A 13279-nucleotide genomic window follows, 5' to 3' on the forward strand; every position below is an offset into this window, starting at 1 on the left:
AGTCCACAACAAAAGCAGTTTTCAATGAGGACACCTTTTCAGATTGAAATTCTTCAGGTGAAAGTTTTTTTTCGAGTTTTTGTATGAGTTTGGGCTTCCCTTGGTTGGTTGCAGCATCTCCATCAAATAATTTGTTTGTTGGAAGAAGATCATGCAACAGAATGTCCTTTGATAAATTCACCCCTTTCATTTGCTACACCCATCTCTTTATGTGCTTGCGAAAGCTGTTTTTTTGTAACCTGTTTTGTAGTGGTTGGTTGGACAAAACTCTTACTGCGGCAGTTAAAGAGTGGAAGTTTAGCTCTAGTGATTATGCCAAACAGCTTTTTCTCTTTAAATACACATTTCTTCTGCTCCAGTTCTGCGTATAGTTTCGATCCATGTTCCAGGACATCTAGTAGACGTGTCTTTATATCGTTATCCACAAATTGTTTAGTCACGTTGTGTAGTTGCACAGGTTCAGTCATTTCAAAGGGGTTTCCTTGCTGCTGCATGAAATGAAGAAGGCTGTCAACATGTTTATTAAAACTTTCCCCTCTCTTTCCCACAAGTTCGTGGTGAGGAACAGTTTCACAATGGTCCATTAATTTTGAATTTGTCATCTCTCTGAAAACATTCCAAATAGAAAGGACTTCTTGGTAAACTAGCTGCCATTGAGCAACATATTCACTTTTACATGTCTGACCAACAATTCCCTTTGAGCCTTTCTGTGATCTCTTGGTCACCTATTCCAGTTTTATATTTGGAACCACAGCATTGCACCTTCTCACCCTGTCTTTCACCACAAAATGTCTTTGAATGTATTTTCTGTAGAGGTATGATTTTTCAGACTCTAGCTTTTTCACTCTTTCCAAATACCAGGCCCGATATCTCAAGTAGTTTATGCAATCAAATTTGCGAACCACAGTAATCAGTGACTCCACACTCTTCATGTGCACCTCCCATTACCTTCGCGATCAGCATGTACCAGGTTTTTCACTAGAGCTATCATGTGTAAAACATTTCCCCAGTACTTGCAAAGTTCTGATTTTTCTTCACATTCTTTGACAAACTCTACAAACTTGGTTTTCAGGGTTTCTGATTTTGAACTGAATGTATTGAATATTGCCTGGCTTTGCATTATGTCTTTTGAATGGAGTACACCCTGTGCCTTGTCCACTTCTGAGATAAGATATGCAAAACCTAACTTGTCATTCTTGTTCCAGAAAGCATTCCAATGCAATGTTTCTGTAGCCTCAGATATGATGAGCATACCTTGTAGCGAACTAACATAATGGGTTCCGCTCAATACTGACAGAACAGTTTTGCTTCTAAAGATTTCAGCCATAATAAGTGCATACTTTATGCCACATCCACTGAGAGAAATTCCTGCACATTGCAATGCATTTTTTTGTAATGTGGAAAACGCCCATCATTGGATAAAGAAATTCAGATTCTACTGGATTGCTCATGAAAATGTCAGCTGCAATACATAAAACACCTTCATTTCAGAAAATTGGCAAGATGCTGGTCTTCAAGCTGAGCATGCACATTTTGGATTTTTTTTTTAGAGCTGTGTATACTGTTGTGTAGTTTGTGACTGGAGATGGCATTACTGGTGAAAACCCAGCCTTCTTCAGTGGAGTGGTGTTCTGGGAGATCAGAGCATGAATTCCAGCTCACGGAGGAACTGTTTTTTCTTCATCCTTCGGTCCGCAACGAATAAGCGATATGATAAATTCAGTTAAATCAGCTTTGTGTACCGCAGCATCATGTAGAAGATCATCTATGTCCTCAGCCACTTTGAAACTTTCTATTAGACTGGGATGTGTTGATGGCTTGTAGTGATTTTGAACATGTTGGGTTATAAGTTTGCAGCTTCTTCTGTTTGTCTACAGCTGACACGGTTTGTTATCCAGCATCTCCTCCATTGGTACAGTGCACCATGGCAGTATCATGTGTGCTGGATGTTTCAGACAAAGTAGAGCTGTCTTCAAAATCTAAATTATCAAGAGCAGCAATTGTAAATTCTTTCCTGGTAAAGTGACTTGAAAGTTGTGTGTTGTCAGAGTCACAAGATTTTACGGCATGAGCTGCTAACGAGTTCCTGTTTTGTACTATGTCATTATTACTTGTTGATACACCAATCCTGTTTGTTGAAGTGATTAGCTCTCTACTTCTGCACTTGCCATAGATTGCGTGGGCAGTCATCATGTGCAGGAAAGTTTTCTTTTTGCCATGATGTAATTAAAAAAACATGATTTGAAAAAGACAGTACATTTGTACAGCATAAAACTGTCGGTTAAAGGAACTATCTTCCACTTCTTTGCTTATATTTTCAAAGCCAATATCAATGTTGTCTGCTTCTGTTCCAAACTCCAGAACTTCAGTTTGTAACAGTTTTGCTTTGCTGATATTAAACAGTGATGTAGAAAATGTTACGACAACATCAAGCATGCTAGTTGACTCCCATGATTTGCTGAGCTCTGGGGCATCACAAAATTTGCCAAAATCTAAACTTCCAGGAGGTTTCTTAAAATGGTTCCTGATGAGTTTACTGAATGTGTTCTTATTTCGGCAGCAAGAACTGCAGGAGACAAATCAGCTGAGAACACCGTAAGTGGCTCATTTATTTTGTTAGACTGTCATAAACAAATTCTGTCATTGTACATTTGCACCAGAAAAATAATTTCATTATCATTGATAAATACAGTTTCATCAATGTTGACCATTATTTCTCTGATCTCGCAGAGTGTGAACCCATAGCCAGCACTCAAAAGTGGCTTTAAAACTTAATTTGCATTTTCAAAGATTGTAAACTTAACTGAAGGCTGGCGGTTACGTTGCTGCTGGGAGCTCATTGTACATTCATATTTTCAAATGTATGCACACATGCACTTGGGTGGCATACATATTCGCTGAAAATTTGATGTTTAGATCGGCTGCTCTGCCGAAAACTTCATCTTGGAAGAAACTAGCTGCAGATATAAACTTTGTTAAACTCACAAACTCTTTATTTTGTTATTTTGTCAATTCCTTTTGCCCTTCTGGCTAAACCACAGATAACACTTTGAAGATCCTCTGCTTTCTGATCAGTTGTTGGAGGTGGATGATGGGTAGCCATCGATCTACTAAGTGGATGGCATTGGTTTTGGCAGAAAACTCAGAATCTTGTTGTGGTTCACTGGTTTCTGCTATTTTTTGACAATTTTGTTCCAGGTTTTTTTTCATTGTATACAACTTGTAGCATTTGTTGTTACAATATTTGATCCTCTTCAACCTCTTCAGTTTCAGTGTTTAGTGAACTTCTTCTTGCTGTATTTCTGCAGCACCTCGAGCTCTCTTCTGTCCAGCTGCAGTTGATGTTAGCTCTTCTTTCAGATTAATTTGGCATATGGCACTTTTTTGTTGTTGAAGGAGTCCTCAGATTTTGTAGTTAGTAACACTCTGTCAAGAGGTAAAGATACTCTGCTACCACCTTCTTCACTCATGTTTACGAATTTGAATCAATGGAAACCCTGAAACAAAACAATATTAAAATAAATTACAATATGATGGCTAAAACACATCATTAAAGAACTGCCATTTTGGAAAATGGCATATGAGTTGCTCTGTGGAGTTATTTTCTGTCTCTGTAGGTCTACTTGACCCCCAAAACCTATGTTTTAATACCAGAATAAATATAGGTCTCATGGTTCTTGAAATATTACACCATCAATGCAACACAGCCGCCATTTAAAAAAATGTTGTCCAGAAAAAATAAGCCCGGATTAGCAATGTCTACCCAAGCTAAATTACTTCTCCAATGATATAAAAACACAAATCAAAAATGAAAATGTGTGGACAACCTATTTTTTTTTTTACAGAGGTATATCAAAGGTCCAGGACTAAGAAGGACTGACTGCACCGCCCTGCAGCTTGCAAAACAATGTGATACAATTGTGCACTTACCACACCTGCTGAATCTGCTGGAGGTGGGAATAAAACTATCAATATACAGATGGAGTCAAGAAAAGAGAGAGCCAGTGGGCTAAGTTGTAGAAAGTAGAACCCTGGAGGGTGTGTGAAAAAATATAGAAGAACTAAGTTTCTTTAAACAAGAATATAGGGAATGTAATGGAGGAGGGATTAGGTGGTAAAGCTTTTCCTGCTATTTCCAAGCTACACTTCAAATTGAATTTGATCAGCCCAGAGATATTTTACAGTGAGCTGTTTTGTGGGGGAAGGATTCGGAAAGCTATTACTCCTTGAGCAGCCTGTGTACAGTAATTTCCACACCGCTTGCCTTATCAAGAAGCAAGAAATGCATTTTAATTGTGTTCATCAATGTGCTGAGCAAAGTACAAAGGCCTGCATGAGATAGCAGGGGTCTGCCCTTGCTCTGCAAATGCAGCAGCATTGAGCATGAGAGGTCACAGTGCCATGCGATTGTGCTCACTGTTCCATCAACTGCAGCAGAACAAGAAATGGCCCAAGGAGATTATTGTATGCTCCCCCGAAATTGTTCTCCGTGGCAGACCAATCGGAACTAGGACATCGTGCTTCCTTTGTGAATGCCAAAATCAGGCGACAGTCACTTCCTTTATGCATCTCTGAATAAGTATGTGAGTAGATGTGTGTGTGTGGGTATACAAGAGTTTGTATCAGCAAATGTGTGAGTGTATGCTTTTTGCGTGGATAAAGTCATCAGTGATGTCACTGACCATGTCATGACTGAAGTAATATGTGAGGTCATAATCAGTGCATTCCAGGAGCACAAGTTATAGTTAGCTCATGTAACTATAACTGCTGAATTTTTACGGTTTTGTACGAGTAAATTCAGAACCTAACTATAACGTCTATGTAACCTTTGTTTTTTTCTGTGAAATTCTAAGGGTTTTTTATTCTGTTTCCCAACTATTACGTCCCTGTAGCCTTTGTTTTTTTCAGTAAATTTCCAAGTTTTTTTAAAGTCTGTTTACCAACTATAACGTCCCTTCAACCTTTTTTCTTTCAGTGAATTTCTAAGCTTTTTTATCCTATTTCCTAACTTTAATGTCCCTTTAACCTTTTGTATTTTTATGGAACTTTTAAGATTTGTTTGAGTGTATTTTAAAACTATAACTTGTCTATAATATTTGGGTTTTTGAGGTAATTATAAATTTGTTCTCATACATACTTAGATATTAACCCCAGATGTCTGGGGAAAAAGTGTTAGGAATCTTTTCACTATGCTCTCTGCCCCAGTGAAATACACCAAGTCTGTACACTGTTGCAAATTAAATTGAAGAGGTGCAATCCTTATTATAAAAGTGCTGCTGGTACTGTTTATACTTTATTCAGTATTTACACACTTCTGAAGTAGTATTGTAATATATATATTTTTTTATATTAATTTTGGAACAGTGGCACCATCCACGGGTCCGATGAAGCAGAGTGGCGAAGCTCTATGGTTTCTGTTCTGATCATGTGACTGTAATTAATCCGAGGTTCGGATTCACAACAAATTGAAAAAAATAATACAATATGCCCCTCATTCTATCCCATATAAACAGAAGACTCAACATATTTACAACTCACAAACATATTTTATTTATTTACAATAGAACACAAACTTATATTCCAATTTTCATGGAACCGACTCTTGTTCGGAACCCCGTGGCCGCTCGAAGAGAGAAGAGCAATCTGGCATTTCATTGGTTATTTTTCAACTACACCTAGGTTTGCATAGGACCATTCCCTAAAACAATTATTATTCTGCTAGGTCTTGAGGGAGAAGCATTTCAGCTGTGATCCTCCTGCTACAGACGTTTCCAGAATGGCTGAAGGGAGTGCTCCACCACCACCTTCACAGTCTCAAGATATTCCTGAAGAAGATGATTCTCAACAGGTGTCTTCATCTAAAAAAGAGAGTGAAATCTTTTACCATACCTAGTGGGGGAGAAAAAGTATGTGCAAGAATTGTGAAATGTAACCTCTGAGGAAAAAAGGTCTTTCGTGGTACATCAAAGAAATACAGCCACGGAACGTCGAGTATGTGGAAACATCTGCGCACAGTCAACAAACGTACATACCAACGAATGATGAGAGAAAAATAACTGACACATTTCGATGCAGAACCTGGTACATCATCATCTAGCCAAGTTACTGCTCAGAATATCAGTATGCCAGCCACATGCTCCGAATTAGGTACAATGGTAACATCCTGCAGCATCTGCCGTAGTCTTGTAATTGCAAAAGTTAAAAATGTCAACGACTTCTTTTTGCAGGTCAAAAACGACAGTTGTAAATTTGTTTTCACAAGGTTTTTTCTTCAAACTAGCTTTTATTGCACACTGTTGGACTTTTATAATGCAAAAGTATTGCATTTCAGTTTTTCATGAGTTTCCAATACATTTTCTGAAAAGAAGAAAGAAATAAAAATGTAAAACTTGTTCCATCAAAAACTACAAAAAAACAATTATTGTTAGAATCACCACTAAATCATACAAATGGCTTTGTTCGAATCATCAGTATTTCCATACCTGTGTGAGTACATACATGCATCATTGTGTGTGGTGGTTTATACATCAATGTACTCCTAGGAGTGTGAGTGTCACTTTTTCCATCACTTTCTCTCCCTGGGTGTCTCAGTGTAAATATCACTGTACATCTGAATGCTTCTCTGAATACATCAGTGTCTACTTGGCTGCATCACTGCGTGCACCAATATGTACCTGGATCTGTCAATAGATGCATAATTGCATCCCTGGATATATTAGTATATGTAAGACAGTGTGTCTGGAGGTATCCTGGCTCTCAGTCTATAGGTAAGACTGTATATCTGTGTCCCACTACATTCATTACTGCATACCTAAATGTCTCAGTGTATATGTCAGTGTATCCCTGGATATGTCAGTGTATGCATCAGTGCCATCTACCTATTATAGTGTATGCATTACAGTGCACCTGGGTGTCTCAGTCAGTGGATCAATGTCCATCTGGTTGTGTCAGTGCATGCAACAGTGTATGCTGGGGTTTGTCACTCTACTCATTAGTACACATCTGGGAATGTTGGTCTATACATCACAGTGTGTATAGGTGTGTAAGTGTACAGATCAGTGTGTGCCTAGATGTATCAGTATATGCATCAGTGCATCCCTGATTGCGTTATTGAATTTATCAGTGTGACGCCTGGTGTATGGCTTGGTATCATAGCATCCACATTGATAAATACACAAGTGACTTTATGACTATTTCATTAGATACGAGACTGGCTCTATGTTTTCCTTATAAGCTATATAAGTACTATATCTTGAGTAGAGTGCATATGTGCCTGGGCATAGGCCTCTACAACCTTTCATCACAGTCAGTAACACTCAGAACAACATGCTTCATCTTTTAATAAAGATACACTCTCTTCTATAGTCTACACGCATCTCACTTAAAGGGTGACTTTTTCACAGCACACAGTATAAACCTTATTAAACACATTTACTAATGCCAAATGTACTTAACAATAAAACTGTATGCCTGTGCTCACAATTACTACCCTAAACCATATTTAAACCACAATTTATATACGAAGGGATCTATATTATCAATTTACAAAACTACATATTGCATTCAGTGTATTACATCCTAAATACATCTCTTACTGCAGCCTATGTACTTAAATTCTCTAAGTCTACATCAACATACAACTGGTTGTTATTGTTTCTATATGAGTATAAGTCTCCCTTTATATTTGTATTATTTTCCATCTCCTTAACTGTATACATTAGACAGTATAGATATACCTTAACATAGCAAGTGCACTTTTAACACAATAAAAATTAAAAACAGTTTTTTTCACTTCTATAGACATAGCAACCTGCTCTTCAGCCTATACACAATATATCTCACCCCTTCACCTTCTACAGCAAAAAACAATTCAACCTGCTCTCACCCAATCCTTTTTCTTACCTTTTCAAGTAACATACTTCACTCATATCAGTGTCTAACTCATAGTGAAATAACCTCTATCATCTCTCAATAGATGTGTGACTCTGCATGAACTCAACATTGCTTTTATGCATACCAATTTCTGTATAGACAAACACATTACATTTTTAGAACTCGATGTAACATTATTTATTATTAAATTACTCATTAGTGCATTCTCCATACTAGTTTCAGCATACATGTGGAATCACTTTGATATTCTGATAGCAACTGGAAACATCCTTGTCCAAGTTAAGCTGAATACCTTTCTTATATAATGAATTTCTTTGCATAAATCACAAACCTTGTATTTATATCTTTTATAGCATGTTGTGAACTTTCTTCAACCTAATATTAATTTATTCATATACTAACACTTTGTAAAATAAATTACATTTCACTACACATACCCGATGATTCTCTTTTTTGTGCTCTGTTTCTCTTTCAGCATCAGTTAGAATTTCTTCATGCTGAACAAACCTCATTAAACCAAACACAAGAATGGAAGTCCACTCTCATAGCAGGCAACCAGTAATGGCAACCTCTTAAACTCTCCTTTCAAGGTTTCTGAGTCAATAAACCAATCAAAATCTCCCTTTCATGTTAATACAATGTTCTACAACTTCTCACTGCTTTGTATAGTTAACCATTTGCAGTGCTCCTGAAATCAGGAGATCAGCGGATCCACCACAGCACTCGGCACCCCCCCGTGTAAATTCACAGGTGGATCCGCGGATCCACGGGGAAGTTCAGAAATAATTTTTTGATCTTAAAGAAAACACATCCATACAAACATTTTTTGTACAACACAAAACCAAATCATAACATTAAATAATCATTATGAACCATTACTGCCTCTACATATATTGTAAAACAAAGTCACATTCTAGTCTTTTCTATTCCCTTCCTCGTCATGCTCCTCTAGTTCAGTAACCATAGTTACACAGTCTGCAACTTTCTGCTGCACCAGGTCACAAGTTCATACCAGTTTCTGACTAGAGCATGCTTAGTTTCAAGCCACATTTAAGAGGTGTGGTTGAATCTTTTAGAGTAAACAAATCACAACTATTTTTACTGGTTTCCAATTTTTCTAAACCCAATCCAACATATACTTACAATTCACATAGCCTCACTACCTACCTTCCCCCAAAGCAATATCTACTACAGTCAACGGAATCACTTCCCCCAGACTGTACCTACTACCCTCCATTTCAACTGATTTTCATTTCCTACCTGCCTTATTCAACTGCAGCCATCTCCTTTGTGCTTCTCCAGATTACTTCCAAGACGCTCAAAGTGTGGATTGTGGGTCCCAGCTTTGTGTTTTGGGCCAGAGAGTGCAAAAAGAAGTGGTATTGACAAGGACCTAGGTTTGTCTAATGTGGATATTACTTGGAGTGCCCAGAAAGGTTAAAGTGGCATCACTTACTTCCTTGAAAGTATTAAGGATTGCCAACATCCAGACCTTATGATTGTACATTGTGGTGGCAATGGCCTAGGTGTAGTCACAGGCGTTGTTTTCAGAAATCCTAATGAAAGAAACCGTTGGAAAATTAATGACACTCTTCCCACACACTGCCTTGGTTTTATCAAACATTTGCCAAAGACAGAAGTGGAACTGGTCAGCTCAGTTCTACCCACAAATAGAGGAATCCAGGAAACATGTAAAAAAAACGGTTTCTGCTTTCCTCAATGAACAAAACATGACTTCTATATACCACAACAACTTATGATTTGATATGGACGGTATATACAGAAATGACAGAGTTCACATAACGGAGAAAGACAATAGACTTTTCCTGCATAACTTGAGAGATAGTATCCTTTATCATGTGTAGTAATCACCTACACACCGTAAACACAAGCTATTACCCATATACATATATATTTCAATTTATATACTTCTTTTATTTTTCAAATGTCGCTCGGATCCGCGTATGAAAAAAGGGAAAAACACTTTTTGGGATGCGGGGGGGGGGGTGAGAGTGTCTCTCTTAGTGTGAGAGTTTCTGTGTGCATGTGACAGTGAATGTAACAGCATCTCTGTAGGTGTCAGAGTGGCTGTCACAGTTTCTGTTTAGATGTCAGACTGGGGGTGAGAGTACCTGTCTGGGTGTGAGAATCAGTGTCAGAGTGTGTCTCTGGGTTTGACATTACGTATGAGAGTCTCTATGTTAGTGTGACACTGAGCATGAGAGTCTGGGTCTGGGTCTGGGTCTGAGAGGGAGTGTGACAGTGTCTGTCTGCATGCCAGGGTGGGTGTGAAAGTGTCTCTCTAAGTGTGAGAGTAAGTGTGAGGCTATCTGTGTAGGTGTGAGAGTGCTTGTAACAGTCTCTACCTGGATGTCAGACTGAGTGTGATAGTAGCTGTCTGGATGTCAAGGTGAGTGTCAGAGAGTGTGTCTGGGTTTGACACTACATGTGAAAACCTCTATACCAGTGTAAGACTGAACACAAGAGTATGTGTCGGAGTGTGAGAGGGAGTATAACAGTGTCTCCCTGAGTGTGAGAGTGTCTGTGTACATAACCGTGGATGTAACAGCATCTTTGTAGGTGTGAGAGTGGGGGTGCCAGTGTATGCCTGCATGTCAAGCTGGGTGTAAGAGTGTCTCTCTCTATGTAATACTGAATGAGAGTGTCTCTATTAGAGTTTGCTTTTTTTTTTTGGGACGTTTCCCGATCTCCCTGGTGGATTCACCTGCAGATTCACACCGGGGGCCACGCTGGGCCCGTGGGTTGATCTGCAGATCTTGCGAAGCATAAAAGACAAATTTCTCCATTTCAAAGGAATTATTTGTCCCATCATCACAACTATATCACCACCATGGGGTCAGGGAACATTTATCCTGACCCCATCAACTCAATTGCCCCCTGCATTTCAGCCTTGGGGACTGTTTACAGAGAAAAGAAAATGGTGGCAGCAACATTTCCCTCAGGTTGCGGGCAGCCAATCAGATTCTTCCTGTGGCACATGGATCTGCGGATCGATCCACAGTGGATCCGCGTAGGATTCACGCCCCAATATATATCTATATTTCTTGGTCTTAAATTTCTCTGAAACTACTGAACGGAGGCGCACCAAATCACACAGTGTGCGCTCTGCAGAACAGAATCTAGCTTTGTGCCCAATTTGGTGTCATTCCATTCCGTGGTTTGGGCTGTAGGCGTGTCTAAAGGTCCTATGGAAAAATGAATGGGGAAATGTATTTTGGGACCCTCCCTTTTTCTCGGCTCCCGCTTGACAGATCACTCTGAAACTTTTAAGACAGAAGCTGAACTCAGCAAAGTATAAGGTTTGAAGATTTTGTTAAAATTTGTCTATTGTCGCAAAAGTTATAGGCAAAACAAAAAATGTTATTTCTATAGAAACCAGGTCCTATTTCTACCTAACTACTGGTGACCGCCAGTAGATAATATATATATAAAATTGGCTTGTGTTGCATTCATATTAACTATGTGTTCTGCTTTTTATATTGAACACTATGCTATAAGCAGCATTTTTCTTTTTTTTCTGTCAGATATTTTGTAGCAAATCCATTACAAATCCATCAAAGGATGAGCCAACAATAACCAGTACTTTGCCTATCAATGGTTGCGTCGAAGCTTGTTGGTTACCAAAGGAAGCTGCAAGATTAGCTGTGATTAACCAAGACCCAGGCCAAGAGCACAAAGTGACCACGTTCAGTATCACAGCCAAGAAGTCCAAATACAAAACGCAGATCATAGGTATGTTCAAATCGTGTGTGCTTTTGTTCACATTTGTATATTTCTCTAGTTAATTTTACATTCAGTTAAATACATTTTACAAATCTTTTGAGTGTCTTGAAATAATGATTTACGTTCTTCTAATAGATATCAAATCGATAGCAACGAGAAAGGAAAAGGCTTCCACACCCAACAATCATATTACCCCAAGTTTAGCTGTAGCCGGGCAGTAACACGGAAAAATGGTGCTCAAGTTTGTTTTTCTGCTCTTAACCCTAAGTTCGTAGGATTTGCTGTTTTGTGCAAACAAGCACATCTTTCTTGTCCAAGAAAGTGGTGTTTCCACATCAGTAGCACAGTATCAAGTGTATGGAAAGCTGCCTATCATACTACTGAAAAGGTTATTTTCAACACTTACAACCTTTTCGAAAAGTGGACCCTAGTGGCATTTCTTTCAAACTATTTGCCATCAGGTATCATTCTGGGCAGTAGCTGAACAACTCAATTCCCATATTCAAGCCTATTATCTAGGATTTCATTTATATTGATTTTTTGCTGGTCAATAGAATATCAGATGTCGAATCAATTGTGCCTTAAAATGCTGTGGAAGATAACCTGAGCTCATTTACATCTAGAAACACAATTCACAAACATTGTATGATATTCACTCTTCAAGAGGTCAAGGGCCGTTACAAAACTGAACGTACCCGTAGGTTTGCTTACATCGCAATGACTTTCATAACCTCATAAAAAAGAAAGTCAAAAGAAATAACAGCAAAGTTCCAGGACATAGTTTGTGGTACAACGCGCATTACTATGGACCTGATTAAGATTTCAACGCATGGGTTACTCCGTCACAACGGTGAACAGCCCTTCCACTGAAATATAAATCCCATTATATTCTATGGACTTTAAATTTCGACGGACGGGCTATCCGTCACCGTTGTGACGGAGTAACCTGTAAGCCAAAATCTGAATCAGGCCCTATGTCTTACAGTCTGCATGCTTATATGGGGACATGGCCGAAAAGAGCCAAAAGGATGCGGATGGTATTCGAAGATTAGTCAATCTTTTACTTCTTGTTTGAGATTTGTTTTTAGAGCAGTCATAGAATGGGGCAAAGTTTAAAGGGAATACGTGACAGTGTGGAATGAGTACCAGCGATGAGGTCCGGGGAAGTGAAATGACTGGAAATTTGAGACTAAACAAGAAGGGAGGTTTAGTTACTGCTAGCAGATATCAATTTTCTTAGCAGACACTGCGTGGGAATACGTATCCAACAAGGATTTGGCCTAAGAAGTTAGGAGCAATCTGTTAATTGTTTTGGATACTGGGATTTGTAGATTATTGTTACAGATTTTGACAGATAGCCATCCAACCTGGTGACACTGGTGTGAGTTAGGGGTATATATTTGTATGTTATAGAGGGTAATTGTGTCAAAGTCTAATACCTTATCCAGTGGCAAGAATGGGTGGGACAGATTTTCCATCAATTGCTGCAGTCCATCTTTCTGAGGACTAGTCTAAAGGTTAATGTTATGACAATAAGGAAGTCTGGAATGGGATGTTAGAACAGAATTTCTCAATTTGTTGCACATGTTACCTGGCTGCAGTGGCTGTAGTTTTTTTTAAAGACTTCAGGCAAACAGTAAAC

General features: G+C 38.7%; 1 protein-coding gene across 5 annotated transcripts in view; it reads left to right on the top strand.

Annotated features, from left to right (window-relative positions):
* FBXW12 (F-box and WD repeat domain containing 12) overlaps positions 1-13279 on the top strand; it is a 289079-nt gene that overhangs the window by 143407 nt on the left and 132393 nt on the right. For all 5 annotated transcript variants that reach the window (XM_069206399.1, XM_069206396.1, XM_069206398.1 and 2 more), the window contains one exon: positions 11439-11646. In XM_069206399.1, the coding sequence (XP_069062500.1) occupies positions 11439-11646 (208 nt within the window). The remainder of the gene's footprint in view (positions 1-11438; positions 11647-13279) is intronic.

This window comes from Pleurodeles waltl, chromosome 9 (genome assembly GCF_031143425.1).
Source record: "Pleurodeles waltl isolate 20211129_DDA chromosome 9, aPleWal1.hap1.20221129, whole genome shotgun sequence".
In the NCBI taxonomy this organism is placed as follows: domain Eukaryota; kingdom Metazoa; phylum Chordata; class Amphibia; order Caudata; family Salamandridae; genus Pleurodeles; species Pleurodeles waltl.